Source organism: Nematolebias whitei, chromosome 5 (assembly GCF_014905685.2).
Source record: "Nematolebias whitei isolate Nwh7 chromosome 5, NemWhi1, whole genome shotgun sequence".
Taxonomy (NCBI): Eukaryota; Metazoa; Chordata; class Actinopteri; order Cyprinodontiformes; family Rivulidae; genus Nematolebias; species Nematolebias whitei.
In genome coordinates this window covers 25,872,383-25,889,066 of record NC_056502.1, presented here as the reverse complement: position 1 = coordinate 25,889,066, position 16,684 = coordinate 25,872,383, and the positions used below count along the sequence as shown (strand labels likewise).

The following is a 16,684-nucleotide window of genomic DNA, read 5'->3' as shown; positions in this document are numbered from 1 at the left end:
AAGGTGCATCAGTATCATTTGACCCTGATTTGAATTGGACTTTTGTGACAGAAGCTAAAAGAGGCTGTGGCCCAGAAACACTGCTCATATAGGAACTAATGCACAGTGTGCACGTATTGTTAATGGCTTGGCCCTCGCGTTGTAAAAATGATTTTAACTTAAGCTCATCAAGCTGAACACGTCATATACACTTGAAGTTATTATCTGCAGAGCTGTTGGTGTAAAGATTACATTGACAAAACATTGCGAACAGTCCATGACTTAATGAATTTATCTAACCAGAATTGTGCATTTCTCTTTTGTTTTTATCGTTTGACTTTTTGAATCAGCGTCCTTAAAAGTTGGGATGAACCTTAAGTAAGTTATGACATGAAAGCAGCATTTAAAGTAAAAGTGTGAAAGTATTGTTTCTGTGCTCAGCTGGATGAATCTCCATCAGAGAAAACAAACACTTGCAAACTGATAACAGACTGTTTGAAACTGACCACTGAGCCATGCTGATGAAAAAGAAACATCCAAGTTATCAAACTACAGCTACCTTCAGTTTTACTCCTAAAGTATAATCACCACCTAATGCCATAACTTTAAACACAAGCAGAGTATTAAAAAAGTCAAATACACTGAGGAAAAAAAAAACATTTAAATGTATATATAGTACACTGTATGTATTGAAGAAGATGGTGTATGACACTGGAGTCAGCTCAGTGTTCTGCTTACACACACACACACACACACACACACACACACACAAAAACCCACTGATGACGTTTTACCGTGGTCTCTGCCAAATTGCCTCTTTTTGATTAAGTTCCTTGTCATCACTGGACAATTAGAACACAACAGGAACAATGAAGATGAATAATCTCCTGAATTAACAGTTCAGAGTCTAAACAGACACCTAGTATTACTCATTTCAAAAGAACACAAATAAAACTTTATTTAAACAAAATCACACAAAGGATAGTTAATTATGTGTTGCTTCTTAGTTCAATGTCCAGACTCGCTTTTTAAATAAACAAAAAATAAATGTTTTTTTTTGGTCACAGTGTCTAAACGTACAGATATGTTTTAGTTAACAGTCCTGAAGCCGTATTAATCGTCAGTAAAGGTAAAGTGTTCCAGTCCTGTCAAAGCAGCAACACATCATATGGTCGCTCCAGCTTGCACACGAAGAAACTCCAGTTCACTCCAGTTCACTCCAGTTCACTCCAGTTCACTCGGCGTGTTTTGAGTTTAAAACTAGCTCAACTGACAGGTAAACTACGTAAAACCTCAGATTCTTTTTTACGTTTGTGCTGAGATTCTTAGCAGAAGACTGTATATTTCTATATGTTGCATAATAGATTCAGTCATCGAGGCGGCACGGTGGCGCAGTTGGCAGAGCTGCCGCCTCTCAGCAAGAAGGTTGCCGGATTGAATCTCAGCCAGGGGAGGCCATTCTGGGTGGAGTTTGCATGTTCTCTCCGTGCATGTGTGGGTTTTCTCCGGGTGCTCCAGTTTCCTCCCACAGACCAAAAACATGCATGTTAGGCTGATTGATAACTCTGAATCGTCCCTAGGTGTGAGTGAGAGAGTGAATGTTTGTTTGTCTCATTTGTCTCTATGTGTCCCTGTGATGGACCGGAGACCAGTCCACAGTGTCCCCCGCCTCCCAAACAGTGAATTCTCAAACCCACTGTCCATTTTTGCCACTATATTTGAATTCAAGTGTCGTCATCCCGCTGTAACAGGTTTTTAGTGTTTGGTCCCTGGATGTCAGGTTAGGGCTGCAAACAGTAAAACCCCAGCAGATTGTTAGTGACAGTGCTTTTATATTTACACTCATGTTCACAGTATTTCTGGTGTTTTCTCAAAGTCACACCTGGACAACAGGTGTGATGTCTCAATGTCTGACTGAATGAGCTTGACCAACACTGGCGCTGCATGTTCTTAAACCCTGAGGTCTCAGTACGAAGAATGAGGCTGGCAGCTGATGGAGAGAAAAGGCCGTTTGTTACAAGGAAGTTCTTGTGAGATTAAACAGTTTTGGTTTTAGTTATTTTAAGTGTTCTTCTTATCAAATATAATCTGCATTCTGAAGTCAAACAGGACCAGCTAATGCACATTCTAATATAAATAACAGTTATATTCCTGTTCAGCTGCCTCTCTACAGAGGAACGCCAGGCTTGTTGAAAGCTCATATTAGAATAAAGTCCTTGTCCGCCTCTTTCCCTGAGTCTGATGACTTCTTTCTTGTTGCCTTGTCGTGGTTTGGACATTTGTCCTTGTTGAGTTTGAGGGAGATTTGATCCTCAGAGTTGGTGCTGGATCTCTGAACAGCATCTGCAAATGAGAGCCATTCAAAAGAAAAACAGATGAAAAATGTTGTCAAAAAATAGAATTAAAGAAAATTATGAAATTTCTAAAAACTTCTAGCAGGCTGTTTTCTGTTTTCATGCTTATTTTAACGGCTCCCTTCTTCAGTGGTTGCCACGGTGAGTGAACTTGCATGAATGATTTGGTCGTTGTTTTACAGAGGACGCCCTTCCTGACACAACCTGGACTCAAACCTGCAGCCTCAGGAGGGGAAGACTGCAACACTGGCCGCTGAGCTACCACTACCCTACATTTTCCATTTGGTAAGATCTCACAATTTAGTTTAGAAAAACTTCCAATTTATTCCGTATCACGTAAATGAGTTTGTAGTTGTTGTGGCAGTAATGACTATGAAGACCAACAAGAGTTCCACCAATATTACCATCAGACAATTATCAGTAATCAAACTATCAGTAATCAAACTATAAATAATCAAACTATCAGTAATCAAACTCCTAAGCATGAATTCCCTCACACAACAGTCCTGACTTGACATGTCCATTAGGTATTTTTTGGAGAAATTCTCTCATTCTCTAACGTTAAAAGGACTACACTCACGACAGGTGATGATTTTTAATTAGTATTTTGTACTTGTGAAGTCTGAATTTAGCACAAATTACATATATAACATATATATATAACATACATAAATGTATACATATGAAAATCAGTCAGAAAAAAAACACGAGCTGCGTTATCTGCTCGCTTTTATACTCCTCTCAATTCAGACAGCGTTCAGGAGGTGGAGCCAGCTGCAGTCTTCTTACACAGCACTCTTCATTTACACAAACATATGGTTCATGGGCAGAGATAAAATAGTGTTTTGGGAGATGGTTTCGGCTTGTTTTGTACTTCTTGCTCGCAGGGCAAAGAGGAAGAATCTGCTGAAGAAACAGGCTGCTGCTTAATACACCGTATTATTTACATTATTAGTGTTTAGCGTAGATCTTTTAGTGTACCATTTAGCGTTTGTTTAGTGTGTATATTACTTAGATCCTTATATACCATTTTGTTTTATACTTTTTTGCTATTCTTAGGTGTAACTGGGACCCTGACTACACAATTTCGTGCCACCTCATGTACCACATGTGATGCGAATGACAATAAAGATACTTGAACTCAATGTTCTCAATCATAATAATAAGTCATAAATACCTAGCCAGGATACACCGTAAGGGGAAAAAAAGAATACTCACTGTAATGCTACTTTAATTGGTGATATGTGACTTATCTGTGCTGCTGATTATCCATGCTGCTGATCTCTTGTCTTTATGCTGCTGTATTCATTCATACCCATCTACTCACTACAGACACCATGTTCAAAGCTGCTGTTTAATACACCGTATTATTTTACATTATTAGTGTTTAGCGCATATCTTAGATCTTTTAGTGTACCATTTAGCGTTCGTTTAGCGTATATCTTAGATCATTGTATACTCTTTCTTTTTATACTTTATATTTTTGCCATTTTTGGGTGTAACTGGGACCTTGAGTACACAGTTTTGTTCCACCTCATGTACCGCATGTGATGCGAATGACAATAAAGAACCTTGAACCTTGAATAAAAACATCCATAACCTTTGACCAAAATTTCCCTGACACATATACATGACTGTGGTGAGGTGAAAGCTGTTTCACTGATAACGATGTAAATCATGATGTAAATTGACAAACGGTTCAACTAAAGGACATGCAGCAGTACATGAAACTGCAGCTATCAGCTGCAGTGTGGAGAACTAACCTGTTAATGACTACCAGACTACCCAGACCATTGTCATGTTGCACCGCGACAGGCTTAACTAATCAGGCTTAGGAGGGAACCAGTTCAGCTTATTTAACTGCATGATTGGAAACAATAAAGTCAACTGATTTATAAAATACTTGTAAGTGAATGAAAAGGCCAGTTCTTGTTCTAATTTACAAATATCTAAGAATAATGAACAAAAAAAAAAAAAAATGAAAGGTAACTTATTTGAAATGTTCCAGTCTACAGGTGGGCTCATCCTCTAGTAGTCTTACACTCAGACAAAATATGACCAAGCTACAAAACTAAACCTAACTCTGGTTTAAACAGGCCTGTTTATCTTGCCTTTGTAGATTTAGACCATTCTCTGAATTGTGCTTTTTATTTATACTCCTAGTGGGACTAGGTTGATTCTGACTTTGATAAATTTGGAATGGATCCTGGAGAGCAATGACCGAGGGAAGAACAAAATAAAGGTATGTTTGGTACATAACAGTTGGAAGGTAGCGGTGGGAATAAATGACATTCTTAACCTGGATCTGTCAGATTTAATATGTTATTGTCTGACAAACAACAGAAATAAAAACCCTTGAGAGAAGCCAGCACTGTTAGATTCTGACAATGCATCAAACACCATTATGGCAGATTCTAGATAATGGAGATTAAAAAAAAAGTTGTAGTTGATGTGGAGTTGTGATTTATTTTGCATTTGCTCAGTTTGCACTTGTTTCAGTACAGTTTAAAAATCTACAATATGCTTGTACAAAATACATATTTAGGATCTTAGCTCATCTATGCAGTCAGAATTAAAATCTATTACTCCGAAGGTTGTCCTATGGGTCACTTACAACAGGTAGATGAATGTTCATGACCTTAGCACAAAACCAGATTAAAGGGTTAACAAGAAACACCAAAGGGTCTGCAGTGGTTTTTGACCCACCTTGCAGAGTGGTTTTGTTGGTGGTTTCCTTGTCCTTCCCTGAGTGCGCCTTCTTCAGTGTGTAGGGTAAAACTTTGGGAGCTGCACGGCCAGCACTGAGGACATCTGAACCCTCGTCTTTGTGAAAAAAGATATGAAAAGTTAACATCAAACAAGTGTATTATGAGTCAACCTCACCTCAATATAACACAATAAATGACATTTGTTGCATTTTGATTTGTTTTATTCTCATGTTGTTTTCTGCTCAGACAAGACAGAGGTTGTGGTTTTTGAACCTGAGCATTAGGAATTAGGAATAAACTTTTCAGTCTTTCACTTCCTCTGGATGGCATTAATTTGGCTTCCAGTTCTAATGTAAACAACCTCGGTGTTATTTTTGATCAGGACATGCCTTTTAACCCCCACATTAAAAAAGTTATCAGAACTGCTCTCCTCCACCTGCTATCACTAAGATTGGGAACACCTTATTTAAAAATGATGCAGAAAAACTGGTTCATGCATTTGTTATGTCTAGACTGGACTATTGTTTATTGTCTGGGTGTCCAAATACTTCTTTAAAAAGTCTTCAGTTGATCCAAAATGCTGCTGCCAGAGTCTTAACCAGTGTTAGTGGGAGAGATCATATCTCTCCAGTTTTAGCTTCTCTCCACTGGCTCCCTGTCAAATCCAGAATTTAATTCAAAATCTTACTTCTAACCTACAAAGCCCTCAACAACCTAGCTCCATCTTATATTACAGATCTTATTGTTCCATATTTTCTTAACAGAGAACTTTGCTCTCAGACTGCAGGTTTACTTGTGGTTCCTAGAGTTTCCAAGAGCAGAATGAGAGGAAGATCTTCCAGTTATCAGGCTCCTCTCTTGTGGAACCAACTTCCAGTTTCTGTCCATGAGGCTGACACATTATCCAGTTTGAAGACTGGGCTTAAGACTTTCCTTTTTGATAAGTCCTATAGTTAGGGATAGCTTAGGAAACCCAAATAGACCCTTAGTTGTGCTGCTATAGGCTTAAACTGCTGGAGGACAAACTGACCACATTTCCTCACTCTGCTGCTGTCTTTACTTCATACAAACTCTCCACATCAGGAGAACTATGACAGAACCTACCGGTGTTCCTGCTGCTGGTCTTCGGTTTCTGTGGGATGGAGGGTCGGGCCACCAGCACAGGCTTTACTCCATGTGGCGCTGGTGGTTGGAGACCTACTGGTCCTGCAGGAGCGCTAGAGGAAGATGTAGCTCTGAGAAGAGCGTCTGGTTCCAACTTTGTTTTGCCTCGTGTTGAGGTGTTTTCTGAAGGAGCAGTGTCAGCTTTGATTAAAGAACCACTGGGAGACCTGATCTCTGTGTTAGTGGACTGGAGCTTGGCTGCTGACACAGTGAAAAGAAAAATATGTTTAACAACTATAAGTATAAGTAGTCCAATTATAAAACACAACCTTTATGCATTTGTAAGTTATAGAAGAGTAAAGAGCAAGTAAAAACGTCTTGAGGGAAAATATTTTCAACACCAAGAGGTTACATCACAGCTTCATCTCAGCCCCCCACCCTTCAATGCCACACATTTGAGTGCTTATTCCTGTGTATGGGTCACATGCCAAAGGTTTGCATGTAAAGAGTATACTGCGCACATGCTCAAGTCAAAGTACACAGTGTAGTGTTCTTTAATGACGTGTTCGAGTAAGAAGACTTGAACCTGCACAGTTTAGATCCTCAAGACCAAAGGCATTTTAAAGGAAGAGGGTGCTTTTTAATAGGCCTGTAATAAACAATAAATCAATTAATCGCATGATAAATGAAAATTATCAACCTCATTTTCATTTATCGGCTTTATTGTTTCTTTATGTCTCTCTCTTTCTACTGGACACTGGATGACAAAAGGCTCAACTCCAGTGCTCTTCACTGATCCTCCCTTTCTCTTTTCTCTTTAAAATCCGTTTTAACTCCCATTTTTCTTAAAGCGACACACTGCTCGCTCCCTCACTATCCATCCTTTGGTTCAAACGGTCTTATACTGCCATCCAGTGGTCAAAAAAGGTACTACACACAAAAATTAACCAACATTTCTTCTTAAATTTGACATTATTAATTATTGTCAAATTTCAAACAATATTATTGTTTATTGCAATCATTTCAGAGACAATCGCCCAGCAAAATTTGTTATCGTGACTGGCCTAATTTTGAACAACTTTTCTGTAGTTAACCTTGTATGTAATTTCAGTGTTTTCAAATGAGGGGTTTTCAGATATATTTAAAAAAAAATTACAGCAAAGGTAGCACAGTATAATTTGACTTAAAATTATCATTGTTTTTAACTTGTCAGATTGTCATCCCCCCCCCCCCCCCCTTAAAATTATTATTTTTCACAAAGAGATTATATTTACAGTATTTCAGCTCATGCAGTCATTTAATTTTCACATTTGATCATTTTCTGAATTACATTTATCACTGTACAGTTACTTACTTGCTATTAAACTGTGGAGAATTGGATTTTGCAGATATCTGTGATCAACTACAAATAACAAAAACTGACATTCTCACAGAAATAACTGAGTTTTTTTTGTGGAAAGAAACTGAACGGAGTTCAAAAGTTAAACGGAAACACACATTTTGCTATAATCTGAGACATGGACATTTCTGTCTTTTAGCATTAAATTGATTAATTATAAAAACGAAAGCATCAGAAACACGAGTCTCACAGAGGTACTCAAACAGGCTGCTCGCTCTCCCACAGTGGAACTCACTCTCGAGGACCAAGACTTTGGGCATTGCCCCAAGTTACACGTCTGTAAAATAAAGACGACACTCCGAACACATTAGCATTTAATGCAATGTTAGATTTTGGATACAAAAGTTGTGGGAGGTCGGGGGCGTGGTGCAGGAGGTCTGTCAGCGAGAGCAGAATCAGCAGCGACAGTGCACATGCACAGTTCGTCTGCAGTGCATCTGTTGTCAGTGCAGCAAGGACCTCTGATCCTGAGCGCTTCGGGACAGAGAAGTTCTCCCAGCTGAGCTGCTGCCGGGTCAGAACAGGAACTGAAGAATGTTTGGTGCTTTCTACCGTTGGGAACACCTGGGACACTGGAAAGGACGACCCGCCCTGCTCCTTTCTGATTGGGTCAGTGTCAGTGTAATCTGAATCATAATTCAATTTGATGATTTTAATACGATACAACAAAAAAACGTATATTTTCTCTCTTTTTATATTTTTCAGATGATGAAAATCCGTTTTAGACACTTTAAAAGTGATGGAACATCGCGGCAATGGAGAACTTGAATCCCTGACAGTAGATGCTTCAAAAAGAGCGTCAATAAAACAACTTGATTATCATGCAACTTTAACAGTGCTCATGTTATATTTCTTGGGTTTAATCTCGTTTTTCTTTTTGCTAGCTTACCCATTGCATTGCTGTCAGGTCGATCAGGGCTGGAAGACTGAAAAAGACGAACAAAATGTTTAATTATTGTGTATCAGTCTAAAAATTAAACATATTTAAAAATGTCACCATACACATACATAGAGAAACCCATCAGAAAAAGCAAACGGTAAAAGCATATCTTTAAAAAGTACAAAAAAGGGGAACACATTCATTACAGGAAATCAATTATAATTTATTTAAGAGCAAAAAAGAGAAATTATAAAAACTCACTGAAGTTACCACAAAAGTAAATATAACCTATTTAAGCCATAACTCTGTTAATGAGTCTGAACCTCTGTTTTCTGACGCATGCTCAATAATCCAGGTAGATAAATCTAACAAGGTGGAGTCAGGCCCTCAGGATGGATTCTTCTTTGTTGAAATTATTATTTTTTTTTTTATCCAAAAGACTTCTTCAGTCTGAGGAGCTGCAACAAACTCAGTCATATAAACAGCACCTTCTCATGGTGGATCAACCACTTTGCTAATGACATCCAGAACTAGTTGTTCACATGCAAAAGGAGGACCACCAGTCTAACGACTGATCGTTAGTGCCCCGATAGCCACTTGCTATACATAGTTCTCATGTGTCGTAGCACATCTGGGCACATTGTCGCTAACCACCATTTTAGAAGGCATGCAAAAGCTGCAGACACGGCTGAGTAAGTTTAACCATCGAGTATTTCTTTCTTTACATACATCACAGCGGTTGTTTCATGTTGTTTTAGATGATGTTCCAACCAGGCAGAAGGTTTGGCAAAGCGCAGTTTTTACTACATTTCCAAAAATCAGGAAACGACTTCAAACGGAGGAGCTGAGCGCAGAACATTGTCGAGTCTGGCTTGGAAACATCAACCACCAGGATTCGCTATCGAAAACCTGAAGAATCTGCTGCGATCACTTAGTCCGGCAAACAGAACGTTTTATACTAATCATTTTGTGAAACAATGTCAGAATATAACTGTGCGTGTGCTGGAACTGCTCATGATTTAGCATGTCTCTACTGTAGTTAGCTCAGCTATGCTACGTGCTAAACCTCCACACCGGAACACTCACGGCTACAATGTCCTGGGTTCAAGTCTCGAGCTGAGCATGGGCTCTTTTTGTTAGGAGGCTGCATGTTAATATATATTTTTAATCTTTACTTAACCAGTTAGATCTGACTGAGACGTAAAAATCTTTTTCAAGAGAGACTTGGCCAAGAATGGCAGCAGCACAAACCTTACCGGTCTGTCAAGGAGAGAAAATAAAGTATGTTTTTAAGTTGTCAGCATGAAGACAGAAAACACACAAAAACATTTTTGACAAACATATTGTGCAATTAGTGAGAAATCAAATAAGATTTAACAAGAGGGGGTAAGCATGACTTCATGTGCAATAAATAAATAAATAAGTAAACAAGCCCTTATGGACAGGCATATTTCTATTTTAGTGCACATTTCAAAACTTAACTTTTATACCACATTTATTCTTATTTCCCATTTTGATTGTTGCCTGAAACTGATATCAGTTATTAGAAATAGACATTTAATATATATATATATATATATATATATATATATATATATATATATATATATATATAAAAACTGATGTTTTCTTTCTTTTTATGTTGTTGTCTCCAAACTAAAAACACAAGTTCACATCTCATGCTTGCTGCACATCTTGTGTAATTTTAATGCGAATTACTTTTTGACAAATAACCATTCTTAACCTGTTTCACCCCCTGATGTCTGCTCCTGCTTTCAATCAGCAACAAACATTTATATCCACTTCTTGTTTTTTTATTATTTTACAAAACAAATACAATAATAGTAATAATTTTACTAAAATGAAAATCTAAAGAGAGTTTTACAGAATGTCTTCCCCCAGGCATTTATGATAAAATGGCCACTAAACATCACAATTTAGTCTCCAAGTCTTCTGATTGTTGTCACCTCCCATTTTATTCCCTTGAACCTTTGGTGGGCTTGACATCCTTTACCTTGTATGCTCTCTTCTCCTGTTTAGCCTTCATCTCTGCCAAGAAGCCGCTGCCCATCATCTGCATCCTGGGGTACCGCTTCCCGCCCTGAGGACTCCCCCTGCCGTCTGAACCGTCCCAGGGTTCATCCATGGAGTCAGGCGTCCTCAACTCGTCGGACCGGTCGGAGCTGCTGCTGTAGTCTGCGGGCTGTGAGCGGGTGGAGGCATCTCTGGAAGAGGAAGACAAGGACTGTCAGAGGATTTAAGGATGAGGTGAGTGGAGCACTCAGTTTAAAACAGTTCTCTTTACCTCGACTTTGGTTCAGGCGCTGGGCTCTTAACTGCCCCTTTTGGAGAGGGGGGCTCTTTGGGGATATTAGATTCTGAAGCCAAGGTCACAGAGGTCGTACCACCAGATGTTAGAGCCGCCTGTTTTTTCTCTGGTTTGTCTGACTTGACAGATTTATCAGATTTAGATGATCGCTTAATGAGGTTTAGAAATCCCCCTTTACTCTTTTTCTTTTCTCCATCCTGAGACTCGGAGCTCTTCGAAGAACGTCTTCTAGGAGGCAGAAGAAGTCGACATAGAAAAAAAAAACAGGTTATAAAACTGATCATGTGATGTCAAAAAATAAAATAAAAACGTTAAATAAAGTTATACTAAAGTCAGCTGTGATCTTACCTGAATCCCATTTTTGTGACCTTCTTAGAGAAGAACTCGTCCACTCCTTCATCCACCCTTCCCATGAGACCGTTCTGCTCGCCATCATGAGATGGAGTGCCGTTGATTTGCTGAAAGAAAAACGTACAGATCTAAACCAGTCCTTTCTCAGTTGGAAAGCTTCCAGTCTAATGATCTAAGTTTCATCAGCAGGTTCTGTTATATTTAACTCTTCTATACTAACAAATTAGCTGCATCATATGGAACAATGCTTATATACTACATAAAAACAAATGGCTATATCTACATAATTGGGTTGATAAAAATATTAATCTAATAAACCAGTTACTGGACAGCAATGGTGAGTGGTATAACTATGAGACATTAAATATTCTGTCATCATTTCAGGACTCTTGGATTCCCATAGGCGTTGTCCTTGTCCATTCCCCGACATCCCTCGAGAATGTTTACGGATGTCACCAGAGGAAACTGCTGATTATTCCGTCCTTATCAGAACTCTTACAGTGCCTCGGGAGCGTCTTTGAATACTTTCACCGCTCTCGTCGTCTCACCCACTCTATGGAATGTTCTACGTCACCATGAGCTTGTCTGTGCGGGGTGTTTTTTTCATTATCAGGGTCTTTCTTCTCGGCCAACAAAAAAGAGTTTGACAGGAATTTTTTTTTTTTTGCCTCCAATTTCCTATATGTGTTCAGTTTCACTACTTTTTTGTCTGTCTAAACAGATCTCACTTGTAAATGAATCTTCTAGGCTCAATGTGATTTACATGTCTAAATAAAGGTTGAATGAATGAACAAATTATTAACAATACTGACATAGATATAACTCAAAAATAATTAGAATTGGTCATTAAGTCTGTTCCTCATAGCTTACATTCCTTAGCACAAACCTCTACATCTAGACAAACTGTACATTCATGACTCCATTTTAATTGAAGGAACTAATATAATGTATAAGAAATTTGCAAACAGGTTTGTCAGTGCTCATTTAAAAACTTCATCTACTCCCATATTTAAACAGTGATGGGCTTGTTTAAGCAAAAAAATACCGTGGAGTGCAATCTTTTTATAGCCTTATAAATATATACTTAATAATAGGATCAAAGCCTTTTTATTTAAGATTTTACATTGATATTATCCAGTTAAAGATAATATTTGTTGCTTCTTTCCAAATATCAGCAACAACTGCTCTTCTTGTCAGTGTGAGGGCGAAAATATTGAACATTTATTTGTGGGATGTTCTCATGCTGTAATATTTTGGTCAGATTTGCAAAAGCTCCTCACAGAGAAAGTTGGAAAGAACATTGCATTATCAAAATTGCAAATATTGCTCATCTTTAACAATCTTTTCTTCAGATGAAATATATAAATTTAATTATAATCCTGGCAAAATATTATATCCACAAGATGAAATGGAGTAACAAAAAAAAAAATAAAATCCCCCTCATTTAATAATTTTAAAGAAACTGACTTAAAAACATATATTTCCTCTGTGGAAAAACTTAAATAATCAGAAACCTGTAAAAACTCTCTTTAAGAAATTTAACTTTATCTCATAAACAGACCCCCTATGTTTTTACTTTTTGTTGCAACGGACCCTTTATTATTTGAATTTGAATGTAGTTTTGCGCATTTGTTAATAGTAGTGTTTGTATAGACTAAAAGATACACTTTATGTTATTTTACTCATTTATGTATAAATTTTGTTCTTTTTTTAAAAACTTTATTTATTTTACTTTGTAGCTTGCAAGACCGTTACACCAATTTTGCCAATGTCTGTGGTCATTTTATTTATATATCATTATTCCTCTATTTTTTATTGCAATCTGATATTACTTATTGTGTTGAAGATTCTTTATATGTAATGTTATTTGTTTGATATAAAGTACCGGTATATTTTTTGGGAAAAAAAAAAAAAAGATCTACACCTTCTCTGCTTGTTTCCAGATTTGTATGATCTCCTAATAAATAACAGGTGCAGAATGATTGTAGAACTTTGCTGAGCCCAGATTTGTTGTTTGGAGTTTTGTTCATCTGATTTTCCCGCAGAGCTTCACTTACAGCCACTTTACTAGAATGATTGTTTTTGTTCCTGCGAGGTCGGAGCTTGGTGAAGTGCTGCAGTTTCTTTTCTTCCTCGGACGGCAGCTCTGTGATTCCTACTGCCAAACGCTGATCCAGTTTAGAGTTCTGAGTAACCAAAGACGGAGTGGGCGACGTCTGAATGGAAGTGGAAGCATCCTCCACATGAACAGGAACGTCTTTCAGGGCCTTGTCCAAGTCAAACTCCATCTCTGTAAAGTTGGAACGAGACAAGATCTAAAGCTCACGCTCACTTCACATTAGATTAGGTTTGACCGATTGTGGGAGATTGTTACCAGCTGAGCAATGAAAACACTCTTGATCAAGTAATAAACTTATTATTTAAAGTAGTAGGACTAATAAACTTCTGTTAGAAAACATTTAAACTGAATATGACAGAAAACATCTTACCAAAAGCATGAGACACCGGGCGCAGCATTCGGCTCTGGATACTTTTTCTTTTGGATTTAGGAGTCATCTGAAGAAATAAGCATATAATTAAGCATTTATCTCCTGTTAAGAATAAAATAACCTTTGATGATAAATTGTGGGAAATAACATAATATGGATTGGTGAATATAATGTTTAATTATGAATTATGGAAAACAGATCATATAAAGATGGCCAGAATATCTGTTAGATGTGTAAACTAGGCCATAAGCCGATAAATAATATCTTTTTAGTGACGGTTAACTTTAAAATCAGCCATGACACTTTCTGCTGTCAGAAGGAAAATAGTTCCTTATTTTTAATAAGGCCTTTAATGAGAAACAAAACATCAACTATTCATTTAAGATCAAGCCATTGTATAAAAATGAACAGAGTGAAGGTTGGCAAGAAGACTAAATCACGTGAGAGGAGAGACAGGTGAAGAGAAAATAAAACAAAGAAGGACAGTGCAGAATTATTTACGCTGGTGCAGCACCATGTCTCTAAGGAGCAAAGGTGGAAAAGACGAGAAGGAACAGGGAAATATAGTTCTGAGGAGATAAAGACAACAAAGAAAGGTGAAAAGACCAAAATGAGAGAAAAAGTCATGAAGCTAAAGATGAGAGAGGAAGAGAAACCAGAACATCAAAGTAAAAAAAACTGCAGTTTTCATTAGTACTGAACAGACACTTCTCTACAACGTGCTTCTTTTGATCGTGTCACAAATGCTGATAGCAACACGACGAACTAAGTACAGAATTATTCAGGTTGGAAGGAGCTCAAGACCTTTAAAATACAGTTCACTGTTCAGAAAGTTCAACACAGGAAGGTGACGAATAAAACAAGTTTTATATACTTTGTTCATCACAACGGCCAAGAAGATTATCTGATTTGTTACTTTGTTAGGATTATTTAAAGTGCAGGAGATAAAAAAAAAATAAATAAAATCTTGATGAGATTGAGAACAGCTCAATTTATTAGTGAATTTTGATGTAGATTAGGAGCCAGACCTGGATTGAAGAGCTTTTTATTTAGATTAACAAAATGGATCAATCTGGATTTTTAGTGTCACTTTTACATAGTTGTAGATTTTTGAGTCCCGGACTAAGAAACCTGTCTTGTGATGTAACAGCAGATCCTTTCACCTTAATGACTGTGTAGTTCCGACAAATTTACCTGAATACAGATTATTGATTATTGGTGGTGGATGAGAGCACCTTTGTTGATGGATGAAGCAGCGAGAGTCAATGTTATTATGGTTGTTATGATTAAAATGTAACTTTTATTAATGGTTATGTTGTTATCTGTTTATTGGAAATTGTATGTTTCTGTTCTGCTTCTTTCAGCTTGTGTTTCAGCTGCTTCTGCTATTTAGGGCTGGCCATCGTTCAAAAATGCTCCATATCGGTACTGGTACCTTCACTTTGATATCGGTCCCTGAATGATATTTTTCCATTCCAAGCAGTTTTTTTTAACATAAAAATAAACAAATAATTTCCAGTTCAAAAGACCAGTTTCAAACCAGCGACACGTCAGCTTCTAATGTTCACTGCTACACACTGAGGACCTTTTCACTGAACAGATTTTCTTCAGAAACATCAACATGTCTGCTTTCTCTGGACACAAACAAGCCCGCTCCTGGCTGATGGTGTCTCCAGCAGTGGAACATGTTCACTCTGAGGGTGTGGATGATGCTTGTTGCACACGCAGATACCTGGTTGTCAGTTTGACAGCACTGGCATAGTGTCCCCCACGTTCCACCAGCAGGTCACTGGATTCACTGAGGTTAGGGCTGATGCTATTTCAGCTAGTATTTAGCTATTTTATGCTAATTTTAGCTTTTTCAGCTCATTCCACATTTTTTGCACTCATTTCAACCTTTTTCAGCCTAATTCAGCAAAAATGTGCTCTCTCCACTTGCTTCTGGTAATTTAAGCTTCTTTCTGCTTTTTTAGCTACTATTTAGTTGTTTTTTTTTGTTGCAAATTTCTACTTCTATCAGATAATTTCCACTTTCTTGTGCTCATTTCTGTTTCTTTCTGCCTAATTGGGCCCAGTTGTGCTCTCTCCACTTTCTGCTGGTAATTTAAGCTTCTTTCTGACTTATTAACTATTATTCAGCTGTTTTTTGTTTGTTTGTTTTTTTGCAAATTTCTGCCTTTTTCAGATAATTTCCACTTTTTGGTGCTCATTTCTGCTTCTTTTAGCATAATTGGGCTTACGTGTCCTTTCTGCTTTCTTCTGCTACTTTAAGCTTGTTCTAACTTTTCAGCTACCTTTTTAGCATTTTGTAGCTAATTTCAGCTGTTTTCAGATACATTCAAGTTTTTTGTGGTAAATTCTGCTACTTTCAGCCAAACTTCTTTCTGCTAGTTGCAGCATTTTTCTGCTAGTTTAAACTTAAACTTAGCCTTTTCAGCTATTGTTTGCTAATTTCAGCTCTTTTTGTTTTAGATAATCTCAGCTATTTTTCTGCAAATTCTTCAGCAATAAGCATTCACATTGCATTTTTGCAGGAACTAGTTACTTTCATACCATCCATCCATCCATCCATCACCCATGTCTTCCTTTTTGGGGTCACTGGGGTCATGTTTTGGGGTTGCGGGGGTCACTGGCACCCATGTCCAGCTATCATTGTGAGAGAGGCGGGGGACACCCTGGACAGGTCTCCAGTCCATCACAGGGACACAGAGACAAACAACCATTCACTCTCTCACCTAGAGACAAATTAGAGTTACCAATCAGCCTAGCGTGCGTGTTTTTGATCTGTGGGAGGAAACTGGAGTACCTGGAGAAAACCCATGCATGCACGGAGAGAACATGCAAACTCCACCTAGAAAGGTCCTCGGACCAGGATTTGAACTAGCAACCTTCTCGCTGAGAGGCGGCAGCTCTAACAACTGCTCCACCGTGCCGCCTACTTTAATACCAGATAAAGTTCAAAGAGAGCACTTTAAAATGTCCTCACTGTCTTCCCCTGATGAAATACACCCCAGAGTTGGATGTGTGTTTGTTTTTAGAACAAAACAAAGTGAAACCCTGCAGGTTAACAAGTGTTGCACATGGATACCTA

At 37.9% G+C, this 16,684-nt stretch overlaps 1 protein-coding gene across 1 annotated transcript in view; it reads right to left on the bottom strand.

The window, feature by feature from the left end:
* Positions 1–2,176: 2,176 nt before the first annotated feature.
* Positions 2,177–16,684, bottom strand: part of LOC119410162 (F-actin-uncapping protein LRRC16A) — a 71,147-nt gene continuing 56,639 nt past the window's right edge. The window contains exons 31-39 of the mRNA XM_037677073.1: positions 13,594–13,660; positions 13,162–13,394; positions 11,102–11,211; positions 10,730–10,978; positions 10,439–10,649; positions 8,434–8,470; positions 6,146–6,406; positions 5,040–5,156; positions 2,177–2,322 (exon numbers count right to left, since the gene is read on the bottom strand). Coding sequence (XP_037533001.1) covers positions 2,177–2,322; positions 5,040–5,156; positions 6,146–6,406; positions 8,434–8,470; positions 10,439–10,649; positions 10,730–10,978; positions 11,102–11,211; positions 13,162–13,394; positions 13,594–13,660 — 1,431 coding nt within the window. The remainder of the gene's footprint in view (positions 2,323–5,039; positions 5,157–6,145; positions 6,407–8,433; positions 8,471–10,438; positions 10,650–10,729; positions 10,979–11,101; positions 11,212–13,161; positions 13,395–13,593; positions 13,661–16,684) is intronic.